The sequence below is a fragment of the Trichosurus vulpecula genome, chromosome 8 (genome assembly GCF_011100635.1).
Source record: "Trichosurus vulpecula isolate mTriVul1 chromosome 8, mTriVul1.pri, whole genome shotgun sequence".
NCBI lineage: Eukaryota > Metazoa > Chordata > Mammalia > Diprotodontia > Phalangeridae > Trichosurus > Trichosurus vulpecula.
In genome coordinates, this window is record NC_050580.1 from 159,310,031 (window position 1) to 159,333,473 (window position 23,443).

At 38.5% G+C, this 23,443-nt stretch overlaps 1 protein-coding gene across 1 annotated transcript in view; it reads left to right on the plus strand.

Moving 5' to 3' along the window:
* MYO1E (myosin IE) overlaps positions 1-23,443 on the plus strand; it is a 232,909-nt gene that overhangs the window by 126,211 nt on the left and 83,255 nt on the right. Inside the window, exons 7-16 of the mRNA XM_036735924.1 lie at positions 675-806; positions 2,591-2,725; positions 4,104-4,236; positions 8,153-8,349; positions 9,709-9,789; positions 10,124-10,210; positions 13,283-13,369; positions 14,718-14,885; positions 15,629-15,714; positions 17,694-17,775. Of these exons, the coding sequence (XP_036591819.1) occupies positions 675-806; positions 2,591-2,725; positions 4,104-4,236; positions 8,153-8,349; positions 9,709-9,789; positions 10,124-10,210; positions 13,283-13,369; positions 14,718-14,885; positions 15,629-15,714; positions 17,694-17,775 (1,188 nt within the window). The remainder of the gene's footprint in view (positions 1-674; positions 807-2,590; positions 2,726-4,103; positions 4,237-8,152; positions 8,350-9,708; positions 9,790-10,123; positions 10,211-13,282; positions 13,370-14,717; positions 14,886-15,628; positions 15,715-17,693; positions 17,776-23,443) is intronic.

The window sequence follows — 23,443 nt, forward strand, 5'->3', positions numbered from 1 at the left end:
TAGATCACTCATTATAAAATGCTATGACTGGGACAAGAAAATGGGTGATTGTTTCAGAGGACAAGGTGAAGAGATCCCAAGGTAGATGGGGTAGGTTGAGAGGCTAGACTTGGAATAAGAAAGACATGCATTTGAATTCTTCCTCAGATATATATTTTTGTTGTTCAGTCGTGTCCAACTATTCATGACCCCATTTGGAGTTTTCTTGGCAAAGTACTGGAGTGGTTTGCCATTTCCTCCTCCAGTTCACTTTACAGATGAGGAAACTGAAATAAATGGGGTTAAAGTGACTTGCCCAGGTTCACACAGCTAATAAGTGTCTGGAGCCAAATTTGAACTCAGGAAGATGAGTCTTCCTGACTCCAGGCCCAGCACTCTATCCACTGTGCCATCTAATTGCCTTTACTGTGCCACCTAGCTATAAGTGGGCATCATTAACCCACCTCAGTTTCTTCATCTGTAAAATTATGAGTATGGGCCTCTAAGGCCCCTTGCAGCCTTAAATCTATAATCCTATGATCCAGGAGTGGAGTAACTTGGAAAATGTATTTTTTCAATTGATCAGTTTCCTCAAATTATGCTATATCATGAGCCAGTTAGGAACTTAATGTTTTTGTTCTTCCTTCAAAATAATACTTAACTTTCCAAAAATCTAAAACAATCCTTTATTGCAGGGGAAATACTTTGAAATCCAGTTTAGTCCAGGTGGAGAACCAGATGGTGGAAAGATCTCCAACTTCCTTCTGGAAAAATCCAGAGTGGTGATGAGGAATCCTGGAGAACGGAGTTTTCACATATTTTATCAGGTTGGAACATTTTTTAAAAAATGAAACTTTTTCCCCTTCCTCCTTTTTCTTTCCCAGATGAACTTTGCTTGGGTATCAGAGGAGTCCTACAATATGTAGCATGTACAACCAGCAATCAGCAAATGCTCTTACAAATATAAATACGCACAAATATGCACACTTACTATAAATGAATGACTTTTGTTAGACTTGGTAGAGAACACAAAGGAACATAAGAAAGTCTTTACCTTAAAGTAGGTACAAACTCTCTGGAGAGACAAAATTGTTGTTGTTCAGTCACGTGTGACTCTCTGTGACCCCATTTAGAGTTTTCTTTGCAGAGATACCAGAAGCATTTGCCATTTCCTTCTTCAGCTCATTTTCCAGATAAGGAAACCAAAGCAAAGAGAATTAAGTGACTTGCCCAGGATCACATAGCTAGTAAATATCTGTGGCCAGATTTGAACTCAGCAGGAAGATAAGTCTTCCAGACTCCAGGCCCAGCATAAACGAAAGGAGAAGAAATGTCCCAAGGCCATACATAGCTTTTTGCCAAAAGAATGATCTAGACCAGTAGTGTTAAACTCAAGTAGAAATGGGTCCACTAAACCATACATAAGGATCCCTGCAGGCTGACTATTGACTTAGAATACCACATATTAACATTATTTATGTACTGTTATAATTTTATTTATTTTGTTAAATATTTCCCTTAATAATTTTGATCTGGTTCAGGTCACGCTTGGGAGTGTTGAAGGTATCATAATGAATGCTTGGGAAGAAAGCATCACAAGTGCAGAATTGGGAAGCCAAGGCTAAACAACACGCAACATTTGAAAGTTTAGTGCACTGCTGGTTAGGTGGTGCAATACATAGACTACTGGCCCTGGAGTCAGGAAGACTCATCATCCTGAGTTCAAATCTGGCCTCAGACATTTACTGTGTGATAATTTGTGTGACCCTGGGCAAGTAATTTAATCCTATTTGCCTCAGTTTCCTCATCTGTAAAATGAGCTGAAGAAGGAAATGGCAAACTACTCTAGTATCTTTACCAAGAAAACCCCAAATGGGGTCACAGAGAGTCGGACTTGACTGAAAGACTCAACAACAACAGTTTGATTTGCATCATCTGCATGAGATTGCAACTGAAAATGCCAATGCCATCTTAATCTGCCTTAAGGAAATGTATTATAGTATCCAGGAGGGAGTTGCTAATCCCATTGAATCATGCCCTATTCAGAGCACTTTTGTGTTCATTCTTTAAAAAGACACAAAACAGTACATTTATATTATGTTCCATCCTGTGTACTCTATTTTTGGCAGGACACTGAAAAACTGGAGAGCACTGAGAAGAGGACGAGTAGGATAGTAGAGGATCTGGAGATCATGTTGTATAAGGATTAGTTGAAGGAACTTGACGTGTTTAGCCTAAAGGAAAGAAGACTTAGTGGAGAAATGACAGCTATCTTCAAGTGTATGAGGGGATGTCCAGTGAAAAAGAGAATAGGATAGTTCTCTTTGTCCTCACCGGGCAGACCAAGGGGCAATGGGTAGAAGTTGTGAAGAAGAAAATTTGTGTTTAACGGAGGGGAAATTTTCCTAATAAGTAGAGCTATCCAAAAGTGAAAGAGGTATTGGAGGTCTTTTGAGCAAATCTGGATTGGCTTTATTATAGAGAGGATTCTTGTTCAGGTACAGATTAACTAAATGGCCTCTGAGAGCCCCTCCATGATTTAGATTCTGTGTAGACAATGTATCCAAGATTCAAGTGTGCATTTATCCATCATATCATTTTCTCACTGTAGCTGATTGAAGGTGCCTCTGCAGAGCAAAAACACAGCCTTGGCATCACAAGCATGGACTACTACTACTACCTGAGCCTGTCAGGATCCTACAAAGTTGATGACATTGATGACAGGCGGGAGTTTCAGGAAACACTGGTACGGATGGACACCATGACTGAGTGGGTTCTGCTGAGTGAAACGTGACCACAGTAGCGGAGGTGGCCAGCATGGCAAAGGGAAGAGGCAAATTGCCAGACATTTCCGACTTGGTCAGGCCCTTATTCTGAAGGGCCTGGTTAAACAGCCTTACAAGCAACCACTACCAAATATCAATGGTATCATTGATTAATTATTTGAGACATATCGGGGACAATCAGTTTTATATATTTCACCACATTCCTATCTTCTTATCTGATGACTGAAGACGGTTGTGAACACAGAGAGTCAAACTTCTTAAAGAATGAATGGAGAGGCTTTTATTATTATTTATTTCCTATATTATACCATACTATGTGTGTGTGTGTGTATATTATATAGTATATTACGTATTATATAGTATACATATAGTATTATACTCTATATATTTATTTACCATATCATTATTTATTATCTATTACTACTTACCAAGCACTTGCTAAATTCTTTTGACACATTTTAAAGTCAAGATAGTACCTGCCCACAGGGAGTTTACTTTCTAAGGGAAGGAGACTATTCATAAAGGAGAGTAGTGGTCTGGGAGGGCTACTTTGGTGTGGGAAGTTCCTTGGGTGGTGAGTAGAGAAAAGATTGGCACACCCTATTCAATTGCAGTGGCTGTACCAATCTGACTATGGACTGGAAGGGACTGGTAAGGGAGGAGTATAGGGAGTAGGTGGCCAGGGTCCAAAGTAGCATGGCCAGCTCTGGCTTGATCTAGAGGACCTTATGAGTCACTCGCCTATCTGGACTGGGAGGGCTGAGAGTTATATGTTAATTAGCATAATGGTTAGAACACCTATCATGGTTTCCTCCCCAAGCTATTATTAGCTTCTTTTCTACTTCTCATATCTGCCTCTAAAGCAGGGGTTCTTCACCTGGTGTCCAAATATATTTTTAAAAAAATTCGATCGCTCTATTTCAATTTAATTGGTTTCCTTTGTAATCCTATGTGTTTTATTTTATGCATTTAAAAACGTTATTCTGACAAAGGGGTCCCTAGGCTTCACTAGACTGCCAAAGGGATTCATGACACAAAATAGATTAAGAACATTCACTTACCAAGTACCATTCCTGTTACCAACTAGGAGAGGAAGCTACAGATGAGCTTTCTTCTTGGGGACCAACCTGAGCTCACTTACTTTGACACCCTCCCAAGAATTTCCAGATCGACTATTAAGCCAAGTTATGTTCTTTTCTCTTAGACACCCAACACTTTTTCCCTCTATAACCCAACTTGAACTCTGACTCATTCTGTTTATGGCTTATCTCTGAATGACTTCAAGAGCTGATGAGGATTATGATTTGTTTGTGTAACTCAGTACCTTTCCTTTTGTAGCATGCAATGAATGTGATCGGGATCTTTGCTGAAGAGCAGGCCCTGGTGCTACAGATTGTAGCTGGAGTACTCCACTTGGGGAACATCAGCTTTAAAGAAGTTGGCAATTATGCTGCTGTGGAGAGCGAAGAGTGTAGGTGGCGCTAAAAATGTGACAGAATGAATGTATCTAGCTTAACTGCTCTGAAATGGCTTGCAACTTTGCCTAGCAGGCACCAGAGCTCATAATTTCAATGCTGATTTTTTATTGGTATCTTTTGGTATCCTCTTCATTTCTTAACATATCCCTCTCCTTTACCCTACCCAGCAAGCCCTCCCTTGCAACAAAGAATAAGAAAGAAATTCAGCAAAATTAACCAACACATCAATTGAGTCTGACAGTTTGTGCAGCATTGCACATCCACAGTCCTGCACCTCTGCAAAGAAGGGAAGGAAGTGAATTTTTTCATCCTTTCTTCTAGGTCAAACATGCATAATATTATTCATAGTGTGTTTGGCTTCTTGTTTTTGTTCTTTCCATCGGCATAATTATAGTCATTGTGCATTATTTTTTGGTTCTTCATTGCATATCAGTTCATTTAAGTATTTCCATGTTTCTGAATTACTCATATTCATTGTCTTATGGAGTGGCATTATACTATTATAGTCATGGGCTATAATTTGTTTAGCCATTCCCCATTCAATAAGCATTGATTTTGTTTCCAATTTTTTGTCATTACAAAAATGAATATTTGGCTGTATATGTGATTCTTCCTCACTTGGACTTCTTTTGGGGGTGTGCTTTGCAGTGGCATCTCTGGGTCAAAAGATCAGGATATTTTGGTTGCTTTCCCAGCATATTTCTGCATTGATTTCTGGAATGGTTAGACTAATTCATAAGTTAGCAGGTTTCTAGAGGCACATTTGAGCTATTACATGGGCTAAATCAAACTGTCTTATTATGAGAGGTTAAGACTATTGCCCAGTTTCCATTTCCCCTACCTTCATCATGCTCACGAACAGCAATTCCATTGTGGATGAGGAAAGGGATCCAGGTCCCTGGTAACCTTGGAACATTAGGGCAGAATTTCATCTCTGGACAAAAGAAATTTTTTTTCCCCATTAAATATGAAAAGTAAATAGAAGAAAGAACTTTCTCTATGCCAGCAGACACACCTATAGGGATTAATCTCCCAGTGAAAACCCTAGCTTCCTACATTCACCTGAAAAGCCTGAATACAATGATAAAATCATATTCCTTTGGGATTGATACGTGTTCATAGCTTATACTCGAAACCATCCAGAGTCAATTTTGTAGTGGTGGGGTAAAAATCAAAGCTGCAAAGATTCTTCACATATCCACTGATATCTTTTATTCCCATTTATTAGGGAGGAGAGGTGGAGGTTGTTGTGAGAAATCCAAACAGTTCTGTTTAAAATTTTTATCTTATTTTATTGATACCTTTAGTTTTTACATTTAACTGATATCTGAATGCATATCTCCCCTATCCCTTACCCAGCAAGCCATCCCTTATGCCAAAACCTAGTAAAGATAGAAGGAGGAAAAGCAGTTCAGCAAAACTATCAAATACCTCAATTGTGTTTGGCAGAATGTACATTATTTCATATCCATGGTCCCCCATCTTGGCAAAGAAGGGAGGAAAGTACATTTTCTCAGCTCTTCTACTTTTCTAAGCATCAATGATGATCTTCTTCAAGGAATAACTTCAACAGTTATTTTTACTGTTTAGAGAAAAATGGCACTTCAGTAGAACAAAGTAATGAGTTACCTATGTTTTCAATCTATCCCAAACCATTGGGGAACACTCCTAGGCTTTTGAATTGCAAGCTCTTGAGTTTTTCATTTTTATATGTTTCTGGTCTTTAACATTAGACTTCCTAAGAAGTAGAGGACTCTTCAGACTTGTTAGAGAACCCACATGTCCCTTAACCACCCAAGAAAACATTTCTTTGCATCTTAGCATTCTTCAAGGATGATAAATTTAGAAATTTAGAAATAAATAGTATCCCACTCATTGCTGACAGTGCAGTGGAAAATTAGGCATGGGGATATTTCCATTCCAAATAAGGCTCCTTTTTTGTTTTTATTTTTCTGATAAAGGAGGAAATACTGCTCACTCCCTGATTTCTGATATTGTCGATCTTGCTAAAGTAGATACGGTGCATTTCATATATAACATTGTAGGCAAGAGGTGAAAAAGAAGAGCTGGTCTAGTTACACTTATGCACAGACACACACACACACACAGTACACATACATGCAAACATATGCCAGCACAGAGATACATACATACATACATATGTTGCACATAATCATACAAAAATACTCATTAGGGTCACTGATACTTGCTCTGTAACATCTCCAGTTTAGGGTTCATTCTGATTTTTACATAGATAACCGTGTTTTCCTTAACTTTGTAGACTTGTTACATTAGAATCCTTTGCATCCTATTTATACCCCAGAACAAAATCATGAGACTGCTATTATTTCTCTTGGTGGCTGAGCCAAGATGAAGTGGTTTGTTCCTCACTGATGACAGGAGGAAGTGACCACCTCAGCCAACTGGGTAAGACCCAGCATTGGCAACTACTGGTGAATTTCCCTGGCCCAAGCTGCTGATGGGATGGGCTCGGATAATCCCATACTAATGTATCCAGCAAACTTCCTCTTAATTATCCTGTTATAGGAAGCCCTGGAGTTCTCCCAACACCACAATCTCTTGATTAGACTAGAAAAGCAAAATTCCCCTTAAAACTATAGATGTTTAATCCAGCTAACCTTTGACCAATGAAACCTTACTGTAATTATGTTGTAAAAATTTATATCCTTTCACCTGCATATTTCAGAAATGGTAAGTCAACAAAAAACTGCAGGAAGCTACATCCCAGTCTGGTGAAACACAGTTTGGCCTAGATGAATTCCACAAAAGTATATTTTCAAGAAAAATGGAAATAAACAATTTACTCTTAAAATTATATTAGGGGGAAGGGTTGTACCCTACCCTCATGATGAGAGGCAAAAGATGAAAATATTCCTAGCTAGATGGTGCAGTGGATAGAGTGCCAGGCATCTACCCTTTCATATGATTCCCCTTCCTAAACCTTTACCAAACTACTTGTCATACTCTGAATATATCTCCCATTTTCCAAACTCATTGTGTTTATTCTCAAGATTCCCTTTACCTGTTCCTTCTTCCCTCTAAGTCCTTATATATTTATGTTAATTCCCTGTATATCTCGGGTTGTAGGCCCTTAGGAGAGATAGTGTATGTAAGATTTTCCCCCAATAAAAACATTTTCTTATTCTAGTAGCACTGATTTTATTTGTGCAAAACCTTTTAACATTCATTTAAAATGATCTGTTTTAACTTTTGTGATCACCTCTGTCCAACAGTTAGCTAAGAATTCCTCTCATAGTCACAGCTATTGAATTATCTGATTTCATTCTCTTCTAACTTTTTGCTGTAGGCTCTTAAATGTTCGGGTCATGCCCTTTTCAAGCTTATTGTAGTACACAGTGTTAATATGTTAATCTAACCATGGTGCTGACCTATAGTGGTTCTTGTCAAAGAGGGAGTTCTTCCTCAAATATACAAATATTTGTTGTATCAAAAACTGTGTTATCGAGTTAAATTGTTTTTTATTCTTCCTTGCCTCATCTATGTACATATCTCCTTTTGTCTTCTTTAATTAGTGCCAAATAGTTTCAATGATTACTACTTTGTAATATCATTTGAAGCATAGTAGGGTTATTCCCCTTCATTCTTCCTTTTTTTTTGTTTCATTACTTCCCTGGAGCTTGTAGATCTTTTGTTCCTCCAAATGGGCTCTGGAATTATTTTGTCTAGTTTTATAAAGTACTCCCATGGGTAGTTTGATTGTTAAAGTACTAAGGCTGTAAATTTATATAAGACTTAAGTATGTTTTGGTAGATCGACTCCTAGATATTTTATGCCTTATGTAGTTGAAAGAGCTTTCAAACAACCCATCCAGGGATAAGGTAAAATATTTTCATTTGGAAAAATAAGAAAACGTATTTGTTTCCACAGTTTTGGCCTTTCCTGCTTTTCTCTTGGGGATAAACCAAGACCGTTTAAAAGAGAAACTGACCAGCCGGCAGATGGACAGTAAATGGGGAGGCAAGTCAGAGTCTATTCATGTGACTTTGAATGTGGAGCAAGCCTGTTACACCAGAGATGCTCTTTCCAAGGCCCTTCATGCTCGAGTCTTTGATTACTTAGTAGATGTAAGTAAACACAAATTAATTTTGGGGGGGGGGTGATATTTTTTATTCATGTACAATTTTTTATTGTAAAACTATTAAATACTTACTTTTCCCTTTGAATCCCCTTTGTCCCCCTCACTCACCCTGTCCTCCAGCCCAGGGCTCATCTACCTATTCAATTCCAAAATTGAATCCCGAGGTACTTAACTCCAAACTGAAGTTGATCGAGTTAGAACAGAGCACTGAAAGATAAAAGTGAAGCAAATGAATGTTGTGGGCCATTTCACTCCTAATAATTCCTAATGCTTGGAATCTGTTCGTAATTACTAGTCACATACAAGTGGGAGAGCTAAATTAATTTCTCAGCAGAGTTATTTTGAGGCAGCTGTGTTATAATCAGATTATCTAGGTTACCTGCTGCAAAGAGAATGAGATCCCTCCATGTACCTCTCCCTAGAATATACAATGTGTGATTCCTTGAATGGATCTCCTTTGCTAAGTCTATAAAAGGATTAGCCACACCCAGAAATACGACTACCTGAGTCATTTTATTTCATTGTGGACTTACAGCCCCTCAGATTATCAAATTGAAAGCAGAAAATAAAAATGCAAGATTCGGAGCAATATATTAGTCAAAGAAAGAGTCTTTCATTGCCTGAATAGGAACCATATTAATAAAGTTCTTCCTTGAAAGCCAGATTTTTATTTACATTCCTAGACTCTGTCGGAGAATATTGATGATTCCTGTAATGTAGCCTCCTGGGTTCAGTTATACTTCCAATGAAATCAATCCGGATGAGGATCTATTCTAATTTAAAGGACTCCACAGAAGAGATGAGCCATGCCAGAATTGAGCAACTTCCATCATAAAAAGAGCTTTTTTTCTTCTTTCTTTGTATTTTGGATCACACTTACAGTTTTTTTGTTATGTTTTGTTTTGTTTTTAATAATTTTGCTATTTGAAGTAGCAACCTCATGTGGTGAGGAAAGAACACTAGATTTGGAGCCAGAGAACCTGGTTTTGTAAGCTGACTCTCATTAGATGTGTGAACTTGGCCAAGTAATTTAATTTCCTTACTTCAGTTTTCTGAGTCCCAAATGAGGCCAATAACACTCTCGCTATACATATCTCACAGGGTTGTAAAAAAAGTGCTTTGTGAACCTAAAAGCTCTATACAAAGGCAAGGTATTATTGTTATCCTAACAGTTTTGTGAGCCAAAAGCAGAATGTCAAAATGAGGTCTTCTGGTGTGAAGACATTATTCTTGGAGAGTCATTTCAGTTAACTGAAATTTTCCTATTCCACAGAGAAAGAGTGGTTGGTTTGTTTTTCTGAAGGAAAAGTTGTTGACTATAATTCTGTTGTTTATTCTTTCTTAGTCCATCAACAAAGCAATGGAGAAAGACCATGAAGAATACAACATTGGTGTCTTAGATATTTACGGCTTTGAAATATTCCAGGTGAGAGTTAATGGAGAAGTGGTTGGGGAGAAGGTTGAAATATTTCACTGGAGTTACAAGAGATGGCTCTGGCTAATGGAAGAAAAGTGTAGATCTATTTTGGTCTTCTTTTTTTCTGAGCACTATCTGTTCTTTACTTAAATAGTTTCACATAAATACAAATAAACCTGTGAGAAATTATGCATCTAATGTTTTTTGTTAAGATTCAAATGATACAGTTTTATGCTCTACTGGAAGATTGGAATGACCCCACTAACTTCCAGAAATGGCTTTTTTCAATGCCCTTACAAATAAAGTATTAACATAAAATGAATCAATTTCTTTTATCTTCCAGAAAAATGGCTTTGAACAATTTTGCATCAATTTCGTTAATGAAAAATTGCAACAGATTTTTATTGAATTAACACTAAAAGCAGAACAGGTAAGCCAATATCTAGTTCCCTTCCCTGGTTTTCTGCTTGGTTGGCTTATTTGTTTTTAACTTAAACTAGTTGTATTTTAGAGCTACTTGCTCCACTCCCTTTCTTCAAGTTTGTCTGGAATAATGAAATGCATCTCAGAGAATCAAGCAGAGAAGCTAAATGATATTGTCAACTTAGCCTATTAAATGGTAATGCCATCTGTTACCCTCTTTTTTCTCTCCTTAAGCAAAGATACAGTGAGTCTGGTCTTATGACTGGCTGGGTTTTTTTCTTTTTCTTTTTTTCTTTTTTTTTTTTGTTTTACTACTTTCTGACTCACTGACCAAAGTGGAAAATCTAAACCTGGTTCCAGCCTCAATTGTCATTGTCTGTGGCACACACAGTGTTTGAAAGGAAAAACTTGGTTTTTCTCAAATTTGTTCCACACCCAATTTCCTCTATAAGTAAATCCATAACAGGGACAAGAATTTGGAATCTGACTTGAGGTAGTCTCTTTTAGCTTCTTCTAAAGAGTAGCAAGACTTGTTTCTCATTAAAGGAAATAGGAACCTTAGTTTAATCCTGGGAATATATTGTCTTTTAACAACTCACTCCTGTACTTAAAAATCCTCAATGGCCTCTTACTGACTTAATCTTGTAGATTAAGTTGAAATTCCTTATTTTCATAACTGAGGTCTTCCATGAGTTGGATCCACATTACTTTTCCAGTATCCACAAACTTACACAAAACCTTTACATCAGCCACTCATCCCCTCCATCTTAAGTTTTAAGCCTTTCCTCATGCCACTGTTTCTGTCCCCTCTATCCCTTTTTTGCCTGGCATGACATTTCTCTCTTGTCCAACCTTACCCTCCTCCCGATCAAAATCTCACTCATCCTTCCAGGTCCAATGCAGACCCCATCTTTTCCATGAATCCTGCCCTCATCAATCCAGCCTAAGTTGACCTCTGTATTTCCTCTCTATGAGACTCATTGTCTACATTAGACCTTTTCTTATTATATCTACCTCTATTGTTGTCATCTGCTACACACAGAAGATTTTGGAAGTCAAGGAACATAGCTTATATTTCTTTGTACATCCCTCCCCCACAGCAGCTAGCACATTGGTTTGGTGCATAACAGGTAGATAGGACTACTTGGTTGATTCAAAAAGTCAGAAAGTGCCATTGTTTGATCCATACTTGGATAGAAAGAATTTGGGAACTGACAAGTTTGGAAATAACAAAATTAATGCTCCCTCTAGTACATAGGTCCACAAAGTGAGTGATACCACCCCCTGGGGGGCACTGGAATAATGGGGGGGGTGGTAGTAGCCTCCAGTGTAGTTGGGGGGCTATTGAATAAAAATAAGAGGTCAGTGGAAGCATAGGGAAAGAAGATAAGAGAAGAAAATTTTGAAAAACTGCTCGGATATGTTTCATCTTGTATGACAGAATTAAAAGTCAGAGTGATTACCTTATTTTCCAAATAAACACACAAAATGCAAGTTATAACCCATCAATGGTCAAGTCTGCTGACAGGTCTTAACAAGCAAATGTTGGCAGGCAAACTTGTCACAAATTGTCGGGAAGTCCAGCATGCATCGGCAGGAATATGTACATATAATGACTTGTTTACAATATGATACTGTACAGTTACATGACACAATGTTGCATCATCAAAATTTCAATGTGGGAAAAAACCACAAATTTACAATAAATTATCAAAATTTAATATTGTCATTAAAAAAATTTATACTTTTTTGAAATGACACAAATTTCAAAAAACCATTAGAGGGTTAAAGAACGTAGATTTCCAGGGGGGCACAGACTTAATTTTTTTTTAAAGGGGACAGTAGGCCAAATAAGTTTGGGAACCTCTGCTCTAGTAGGTCTTGGGCAAAGAAACCATTTCTGGGTGAACATAATCCCACTTTCAGTTCTTTTCAACTTGTATAAATATGATTTCTGTATGCTATACTCTTACCTCCATCCTGTTCTTCCCAGTTATCCTAAATTTGTGGTTTGAATTTCTCAACAGCTCTTGGCTATCCTGCATCCAGGCAGCTGATAGGATTAGTTTTTTTGGGTTTTGCTTTTTGTTTTATTTTGTTTTTAGCAAGCACATTTCCGTTTCAAAGAGGCCAGTGGTATAAGACCAGGGAATATAATAGATACCACATTCACCTCTTTGTAAATCCCCAATTTTTCCATACCTCTAATGTCATAATCAGCGTTCACTTGATATATTACATTCACAAAGGGTTTTAATTACTAGTCAAAGAATTGTTACTGGCCTTATATCATAATTACCCAATAGTGGGTTTTTCAAATGGTAACCAAGAACTACCAAGCTGCTGTGTTAAATTTTTTTCTAGGTGTGTATTTTTAGTCAATCAAGCAACAAAGAGTTTTAATAAATACCTAGGCTGTAAATAAGTAAATATATAAATATAAATAAATACGCTAGGCACTGGAGAGACAATAAAAATGAAAGTCACTGCCCTCAAGAAGCTTGTAATCTAGCAACAACATTTGCATAAATACATATATAGAATATAAACAAATAAATACAAGGTAAATCTGGGGGGTGGCATTAGCTACTGGGGGCTTTAGGAAAGGCTTCATATGGAAAGTGTCATTTGAGTAGCTTTGAAGGGAAAAAGGGGGAGGTGAGGAAGGTAGCACATTTCAGTTAGGGGGGTAGCCATTACAGCAGATACACAGAGATGGTAGATGGAGTATTGTGTATGAGGAACGGCATTTGTAGAGTACTGTGTTCATCTCTGGGCACCACGCTTTGAGAAGGACATTGAAAATCTGGAGAGTGCCCAGAGGAAGCCAGACAACCAAGATAAGATGGTAAAGGAAATTGAATCCATGTTATATGAGGATTGATTGAAGGAACTAGAGATGTTTAGCCTAGAAAAGAGAAGGGAGGAGGGAGATGAAAGATGAGAGTGTCACGTGTGAGAAACATCGAAAACACCAACTACAGCAGTATGCAGCCAGCCTAATCTGCTTACACAGTTATCATAAGTCAGCAACTGGATCAAAGGGGATTGTAAGAATTTTGACTTTTCTGTCTTGCAGGAGGAATATGTGCAAGAAGGCATTAGATGGACTCCAATTGAGTACTTTAACAACAAAATCGTGTGTGACCTCATAGAGAACAAAGTTGTAAGTGTTGGACCTGGCTATGGTTTCCTTGTTCCCAAGTTCATACTAAAAGTTTTCTGTGTTTAAATAAATACAGAATTAAAATTTAAATAAAAATCAGTCTCAGAATATTGCATGTAACACTAGGTTCTGCTAATGTGTTGGTTAGTTATACCAAAAGCTTTCTTTCTCTTTCTGTCTGTCCCTCTATTTTTCTCTGTCTCTCTATTCCCTCCATCCATCTTTTCTCTCTGTTTCTTTATCTCTCCTCTCTTTCTCTCTGTCTTTTTTCCATTTATTTGTGTGTCTCTCCCTCTCTTTTTCTCTCAGTCTCTCTCTGGGTGTCTGAGTGTGCATCTGCCCATCCCCACCCCGACATTTCCTATGCGTTTCTTCCTCCTCTCTCACTTCCCTTTTTTATTCTTTTTGACAAAAGATAGCTCTCTAAGAAGGGGTGGAGGGAAAAACATATTTGGAAACAAAGGTGATATGAGAAAAAAGCTATCAATAAAAATAAAATCAGTCTTTTTGATTAAGTGAGGAATAATTCAACAGAGATGGATGTAAGATTTTAGCAAATAAATTATTATATGAATATATGTGTGTGTATGTTTCTAGATGGATAGTAAGATAATTTTTTGAGGTAATCAGGTATTTTCTCATATGAAGACACTTTCAGTAGCTTAATCAGAGTTAGTTGTCCATCTCTTGAGATACAATAACAGTTTTCACATAAACTATTTGCCAGTGGTCTTAGAAGATGCCTAGAGCATTGAGAAATCAGGTCACTTGTTCAAGGTCATGTAACAAATATGTATCACAGGTAGAATTTGGTCTTTCTGGTCTTTCTGGCTTTGAGACCACTTCTCTATCAACTATCATATTACCTCTTAGAAATGCATTATTATGGAAGGAAATATTTCAGAATCTCATCTTCTTTCTCATAGTCTGGGATTAGGAAGAATGGAAATAAAAATATGGATTGAATTCAGTTCATCAAATTCCTATCACTTTTGGATCGAACCTCTGATTTTCTTTTTCATCTACCACTTTAAAATAACAACAAATAAAAGCTTGCATGGGAGGTAAAAAGTCAAGCCCATGCTGGAAGGAAATAATCTATTATCTCTCTATGTGATTTCAGTTAAACCTAAAGGGAGTTAAATAGCTTTTCACGGAAAAGTCTTCTTTTTCCCGTCATTATCTCTATTACGTGGCCCTCCCTTTCAAGGTCATTGACTGAATTCTTATTTTAAGGGAAATGCTGCCTTTCAAAATAGGAGTTCTTTATTTTCTCAAGTAAGAAACTGACACCGTCTTTATAACTTCAAATTCGTATTGATTGGTCCTTTTTGATTTGTCAAACTAGAATCCCCCTGGGATCATGAGCATCCTGGATGATGTCTGTGCCACAATGCATGCAGTGGGCGAAGGCGCTGATCAGACATTGCTTCAAAAACTCCAGATGCAGATTGGAACCCACGAGCACTTCAACAGCTGGAATCAAGGATTTATCATTCATCATTATGCAGGAAAGGTATGGTAAGAAGCTCTGGTTTCAGAAGGAAAGGGAAAAGTGATTTCAACATTGACCAATTCAATTTCTTTTGCACAAAATAGTCAATAAGCATTTATTAAGCGCTTACTCTGTGCCAGGCACTGTGCTAAGGGCTGGGGATATGAAAATGCATATTGCCCTCAAGGAATTCACAATGTGATGTGACCTGTTTGTGTCCAGTTTGTTTAGTGGCCAGTGCATGGAGTGATTGAAACGAACCCTTTTATCAGAGTTTGCTATTGATCTCTGAGACTAGTCCTGATTCATTTGTGCTGTTATTCATCAGGAGTGCCAGAGTGTGAATGAATTCAGTGAAATGCTATCATCACTATGGGGAGTTGGGGCACCCTCACAACAAATGATTTCCTGGGCATGTGTTATTAGCATCATCTTTTTCAACAAAATAACGATATATTTTTGTATTCCTTTTAAATTAAAAGTTAGTTGAAGGATTTAGTTTATGCTAATTATTTTGTAAAGAATAAAGCCCTATTGACCCTTACAAAGGAAGTTCCCTTCTAGAGTAAGAGTCTGAGCTCTTGTGGGTTCAGGTTTGCAATGATCAGCAGAACTGTCTGCTTATGATAGAAACGAGCTGACGGCATTGACATATAGCATGTGCTCAGTCTGTTCAAATCAGAAAAATGCCCTCATCGATTATGAAAATGGTTTAGTATGGATTCACCAAGATACCAACCTAATTACTTATGTATTTGGGCCAGGTATCCTATGACATGGATGGCTTTTGTGAGAGGAATCGTGATGTTCTCTTCATGGATCTGATTGAACTTATGCAGAGCAGTGAGCTGTAAGTCAGAATTGGGACTGTTGGTTTAGATCTGTTTGGGAATGGGGAGGTAATCTAGTTCAACCTGAGATGAGGATGCTGACACCCACAAAGATCAAGACTTGCCAAGGTCAAGAAGGTATCAATCAGGATTTGCACCCGGGTCTTCTGACTGAGATCTGGTTTGCTTCGCATGATACCATCCTTCCTCATGCTTGATGGCACTTGACTTCAAGGCTAAGTAGCCATGGAATGGCTAAGTCCACTTTTAGAAAAGCCTTCTATTTGTCCCTCATCTTCTCTCCCATGTTGCCTTACACACATTTTTTGAATTACATTCCTACTCCGAACCTACGCTTCTGTGATCCCACTTAGAGGATCCTTCTGAATTCCCTCTTTTTTTCCCACACATCGGTCAGTAGACAGGGCCAGAGCTCCCCTAGGCCTTTCACCGTGGGCATCGTATATGAGAGTTCCTTGTATCTCATTTCATTGCTGGCACGGCCATCCCTGACAATGCTAGAAAATTCATCAAAAAGGCGTAGACACATCCAAAGTCCACATCTTTAATTCTAGCAAAGTGAGAGTTTTTGCTTCTTTTATTCCTTTAAGGGCTTAGCTTTCAAAGAGTGGTCAAGGAATGTTTGTATTAATGCTTTAAGGTTTGCAAAGCACTCCATGTACATAGGTTGTTTCATCACAGCCCGATGAGGTTGGCTCTGTTGTTACACCCATTTTACAGACGAGGAAACTGAAGCTGGGTGAAATTAAGTGACTTGGCTAGGATCACAGGGCTACTAAGTATATGAGGTTGGATTCCAACTCAGGTCCTCTTAACTCCAAGTCCAGCATTCTATCTACCACAGCACATAATATGACTATTTATTCTCTGCTCAAGTTAAGTGAAGCAGAACACCAAGGAAATAATCAGGATAATTCCAGCAGCAAAAAGTAGCCATTTGGAAGTAATGAGGGTTTGGCTCTATATCATCAAATTCACTGAACGACTGCTTTTCTCCCCGTTTAAATTTGTGCATAATCAATAGCTTAATTTTTAATAATTTTACAATCTAAATGGCACAAATGTTCATCTGTAGTCAGTCAGCAAGCACTGACTAAGTGCCTACTATGTGCCAGACACTACACTAAGCTGCTGTAAAGTACCCTTTGTATTCTAGAAGACATAAGTTGAGTTCACTAGACCAAAGCAGAGTAGAGGGTTATACCATCATATCAAAACAGTGAATATATTACCTTCAGGCTTTAACCTCCAGGGGATACTGAATTGCAAGGGCAAACAAAAGAGGAGAAAAATAGGGAAACAGATTTCAAAAACCAGTTGCCCAGCTTTACATTCTAGTAATAACTGTTGCATCTTGGGATTTTCTCATGTCTATTGTTTACTATATCCTGAGCCCTATAGCTCAAGGGATTGTCCCCACTGTATCTGGACATGCTTATTATCTAGATTATTTAGAACAGGGTTTCTTAAAGCTTTTAACTCATGATCCCTTTTCAGACCCCTTTTTGCTTTTTGGCAGCTTCCATTGGCTTTGCGTGACCTGAGGGCATGCGAGGTGAAAAGTGTGCATGATTTGTGTTCAGAACCAAGACTGCAGTGAAGTTGTATGATGTAAAACAGGCAAGGGCTTCTAGAAATGCCTCAGATTTGTTATGTGTATGACTTTTTTTTGGAGCTGGGAAGGCAGGGCAATTGGGGTTAAGTGACTTGCCCAAGGTCACACAGCTAGTAAGTGTGTCAAATGTCTGAGGCTGGATTTGAACTCAGGTTCTTCTGATTCCAGGGCCAATGCTCTACTCATTGCACCACCTAGCTGCCTCTATGTCTTTGATTTTTAATTAATTTTGGTCATTAAGTGTTCAGAAACCTTTACCACAATTTAAGAAGTGCTGATCCTAGAACACCACTCTAGCAGGAGAATTTTAGCCACTAAAGCTCTTCTCTGATTTCTTACTTATTCTCTTACTCTTTTTTTCAGGCCTTTTATAAAGGCTTTATTTCCAGAAAATCTACAAGCAGACAAGAAAGGACGTCCAACCACTGCTGGCAGCAAGATTAAGGTACTGTTTTGTTTTGAGTTGTCATTTAGATTACGGCCTGGGGAGACTTACCCTAGAGCCAAGGACTGAGCTTCAAGGCTCCAGGGCAAAAGTGAAGCCCAAAAGATAGGAGGGGCTTGATAAAGAAAACTCTTGAGGACTGATGCAACTGTTTAAATAGGGGTCACAGGTCATCAGCTGAATTTGCCTTGGCCAAATATAAATCCCAAATGGATTTTAAGTACCTTGACTGACTATTATTCAGCAGATGATAATCAGCTGCTCTCTAAGAGGAAGTAGATTTTAGCTGAAGCTGGAGGAATTTTTTTTAAACCTAAGAGGAAAGTTTCTGATTCAGAGCCATGTCTGGAAGTCTAGTTCCAAATCTGTGTTCTAAATCAAGACTTTGAGACCGGCCAGTTTCAGAGCTTTATGGACCTGAAATTCTGCTGGGCTATTATAGAGAATGTTCATTTTATCTTTTTTTCCCCTTTTCTTTATTTCTTTTTATTTTTGGCCTTCACAAACTGTCCCATTTGTCTATTGGGATGTTCAAAGGCAAGGAGTTCAGTATTTGTCAACATATATTTAACACGCATAGTGTATAGAATAAAGAAGAAGAAGAAGATTGGTATGGTCTGTGGATTGAGCAGTAGATTTGGAGTTAGAAGACCTGGGTTCAAATCTTGGCTCTGCTGCCTAATACTTTTGTAACCCTGGGCAAATGACCTCCCTGGGCCTCACTTTCCTCATCTGCAAAGTGAAGGGGTTGGACCGGCTGACCTCTGAGGTCCTAAAGCCTACAAATAAGGGCTTTGATTAAGGAGACAAGCCAAATGCACATGGAAACATAGGAGTACTTTCAAAGAAATATGTGTCCAAGGTTAATGGGTAATATGCTAATTAAGTACCTTTTCAGCATTATTTTCCATTACTTCCTAATACAACCATTTTCCAGGCAGGCTAGATTCTTGATCGTCCCATTCCTACTCTCACCATCCCACACTACATCCCACCATCCCACACATGTACCTTATTCTCTTTCCCTAAATGGCACTTGAAATGCCATTCTCCCTTTTCCCAGACACATTTATCCATCCTTCAAAGCTCAGTTCAAGACTCGTCTCATCAACTAGGCCTTCCCCAGAAACTCTAGCCAACATTTCTTTCCTCTTTGTGAATATCCCCGTATATTGTATATATCAGAACAGCAATAGGCTTACTCAGGAATAATAAAGATAAGCTTACTCATAAATTTAAGCAAAAAATTGCATTATAGTTTAGCACTTTATCATATTCTGTCTTATATTGTCTTTTTAATTTATTTGTATTGGTCCCCAAAAGAATTACAAGCTTCTTAAGGGCACAGGACAATGTTATATGCTTCTTTTGTTTCTCTAGGATGCCCAATACAGTATTAGTCACGTTGTCATAATAACCACTCAGATTTATGCAGCATTTTCTAGTTACAAAGTGCTTTTTCATGCTTTCTCATTTGATTATCACAACAACCTTATGACTCGATAGTATAAAGAGTTCTATACCTGTTTTATAGAAGAGCAAATTGAAGCTCAGAGATTAAACATCTCGCTGAGATACAGACTTAGGTTTTGAGACTCCAGTCCAGTGCTCTTTCTGTTGTATTGAATGAGTAAGTGCTGAGAGAGTCAGACAAGGGACAAGATTAGAGTCATATGGATTCATTAGGCTTCATGGAGTAAGTAAGTTGTAACCTGGCTTCTGAGGGAAGGGCAAGAAATCAGCATGTGCCTAGGGCTGGAGGGAGGAGCAAGTAGTCGTCCATGGATAGTCATCAGATTGGGCTGGCTGGAGCTCAGTGTGCACAGCAAGAATATTCATCGTGAAGTAAGAGAAATTCTCAGAAGCCACAAGTATTAATATCTGCATGCAGCTTGTGACTCATGAGTTCAGTTGTAGGTCCAGACTTTAGTTCTGGGGTGGAAAATATGGTCACACGGCTCTCAAATTCATATCCAAAGGACCCAAATCAGCAGGGTTGCACATGACCCGACTTTGAAACTAGCTGGATTTTTTCCCCATGTCTGTTTTATGATGTATAAGGATGCCTATAAAAGAGGTGATAATCTCCTTTTTCTGACCTGACGCTCCCTTCCCCTCCCCCCACGCCACCAGCAGCTTTAATTACTTATTTCTTTAGTTTAATTCTGTGGCCTAAAAAATAGTGCTGCCACACACCGTGCTAATGGCTGTTACTGCCAGCCAAGGAATTGAAGGTTTTTGTTCAGTGTATCGTTTAACTTTCAGTTTATCCAGTGATATCTGCAATCTGCTCACTTCTGTCCCACATCATACCCCGCACCATCTATACCATGTGGTTCACTTAACATGGTGCTCAGGAAAATACTGACCACTCTCTCGTAGAAAGGGTTTCTTATAGTACACACTATTATTCTGAGTCAACCTGGCATTGTGAATAGCAAGATCTGGCTCTAAATCCTACCTTGGACACATACTAGCCATCAGCCCATGGCAAATCTCCTAACCCGTTGGTGCCCTCAGGAAACTCTCTAAAACTATAAGTTACAGGCATGTTGCTGGTCTGTATCAGTGGAGAGATTTTCCACACTGAGAATTCTCCCAAACTGATGAAATTACAAGTTCAGCTCAAAATGAAGCAAAACATACTGTACTAGTCTGTACTGTAAAATCATTTTAAGATGTTCCTTCCATTGGGTACATTGAAATTTTAGGATCTGTCTGCAGGTTCATAACTTTCCATTCCCCCTCTTAAGAATATTTCCCCTGTTGAAGAGTTTCTTTACAAACATTAAGAGGATTTTACCGTGTTGTATAATGAGGTACGTGGCAGTTGGGAGAGGAGGATTTCTTTGCCACAGTTGTAAGGAGATGAAGTAAGAACAGTGTTGAAATCTATGCCAATGGCACTTGAATACCCAGTTTATGAGATAGGAAAAAAAATGTTTCATTTGGTTCCCACTGAGCCAACTATAAATTAGCAGAAAAACATGGTGAAACTCTCAGCAGAGAGGCTTAGTGAAAATCCAGATGCTGCTGCTCCCAGTTTGTTTTCTAGGACACTGGAGCAAAATGATCCTTTCAGTTGATCAAAGTCCAAAGCAGAGCTTGGGTGGAGGACAGCTGAACTTTGAATTCTTCAGCAAGCCACAGCCTCTCCCACAGGGTGGTTACAGGTGCCCACAACTTCATCACACTCAGCTTCTTCTTCCCTTTTTAGGGTATGTTGTCTGCCCTTAGAGACCTCAGCTGTAAAGTGTCATTTGGCCTGTGAGGGTTGGTAGATTGTGACGTGTCTTCCAAAGTTCTCCTTTTTCCTCCCTGAATTAATTCCTTTTTGTTTTAACCTGACTACCTGAGCCACAACTAGGACAGGGAAAACAGGGCTTTACCCTGGGACCTTGAGCATTGATAGCACTTCAGCAGTATAGAAACAACTGAGCTTAACATCTAGTTTGACAGAACTGGGGAGCTTCCAGATGTCAGCTGCTCTTCAAGTGAACTTTTCACTGACTTATTCCTCCAAGTCTTGACCCTCTGATTATCCACTTGTGAGGCATTCCTAACAACATCCAAAAATCTCCCACCATTCAACTGAATTTATCTTAAAACTTTGACTTGCTGTCATGTTCAGTGTTACTTGCCCTTAGTGTCAAAATTGCTGGTCACAGTGGAGATCAGAAATCAGTGCTTTGTCCCATAGCCCCAAGTTTGACAAGGATCTTTCTTTCTTTCTTTTTATCTTATTAATTTTATTCTGAACTTAAGAAATAAAACAAGCATTTCTATAACATAATAGAATAGAAAAAAGATGATTGTATATAAAACTGCAAATTTATTAAGCATAACTTGCTATTCCTTTTAAATATATAATAAAGTTATCTTGTAACTTTCTTTTTTCCTTTTTTCTTCCCTCCTTCTCTACCCTAAAAGTGGCTACCATTAGATACAAGTGTGTGTGTGTGTGTGTGTGTGTGTGTGTGTGTGTGTGTGTACATTCTTCTATTTATCAGTTCTTTCTGAACTAGTCAAAGGAGCAGTGGAAGGGTTAGAGACAGATGACTAAGGAGTCTTTTTTCATTCATCACTCTCAGAGGTATGCTTCTGTTAGTGAACATGTTTAAAATGTCATGTTCACTAAGGTTCTTTTCAATAAGTCCAAAGCAAAAAGAGGAGTTGAGAGGGGGGTGGGGATCAATTCAGTGAAAAAATGAACTCTTAAAGAAAGAGAAACAGTGAAAATAGATGGTGTAGTAAAAACAGCCTGGGTTAAAGTCCTCCTAGAAATGGTTATGTGACCCTCGGCAAACTACTTACCTTCTCAATCCCCCGGGTCACAAATTGCAGATGACCTTCAATAAGGGGGGAAGTTTCTTCACCAGGGGTTTCTATACTGAAAAGAATCACAAATTTGGTCCCTTCCCCTAACTTCCCCCACCCTCAAAAAAGACGGATAGGAAAATAATAGCTATTGAATCAATTTTGAATATTGATGACGATGACGATGATGATGATTGCACCAAAACATTGTATAAAACATGATTGTATCAGGGTGGCATAGTAAAAAGAACAGTGGCCCTGCAAATCAGAAGGCCTGGTTCAAATCCTACCTCTGATGATTACTACCTTTGTGGCCTTGGCAAGTCACAACTTCCCTGGGCTTCGGTTTCTTCATCTATGAAATTAAGCAATTCAAGCAGATTGCCTCTGAGGTCCCTTCCAACCCTAGACCTATAATGCTGTGTATATGAACGACATTGAGTTGTATGGATCTACCAAAAGCACACTAAACATGGTAGTTGTTGTTTTAATCTCAGGAAAATTTTCTAATGATAGCAGAACATCCTTTGGACATTTTTTAGTCATATCAAACTCTCCTTGACCCCATTTGGGGTTTTATTGGCAAAGATACTGGAGTGGTTTGCAACTTCCTTCTCCAGCTCATTTTACAGATGAGGAAACTGAGGCAAACAGAGTTAGGTGACTTGTCCAGGATCACACAGCTTATAAGTGTCTGCGGCCAGATTTGAACTCATAAAAATGAGTTTTCCTGATTCCAGGCCCGGGGCTCTACCCACTTAGCCACCTAGCTGCCCTCCCTTGGTATATATAGTGTCCCTATCAATAGGTCATGTACTGTTATCCCCTCCCATATCATGGGAGTTAGGGGTACAGCACCTCTGTGAGATGGTAAATCTGCATAACATTTTTTTGACCTTCCCTTCATAACAGAGAAGTCTGGATTTTTTCTTTTAGGGTGTGTTTACAGTACCATATTGTAAAATTTGGGTTGCTATTATACAACACGATACATATGTGTGTGTATACATATATATGTAATACACAATGCATTTCTGAGTTTCTAAACTTTTTCTGTGCCATCTGCAGCTTCCTGTGGAAGGGATAACTATTGGAATCCCTACCATTTACCATAGTAAGGAGCTTCAGGATCCCTCCTCACTCTAGGATTCTATAATCCATCTTCTTCCATTCTATGGTATCCTTCTCTAACGTTCTCCTAGTACTCCTTGGTTAAGTGGAGGTTACCCAGGATTCTGGGAGGCTTTTCCAGAAGAAAAAAACTCATGCAGATTCTACTAGTCAATCAATCAATATGAGTTTTACTAGGTTCAGACACTGTGCTAAGTCCTGGAGATACAAAAATAGGCAA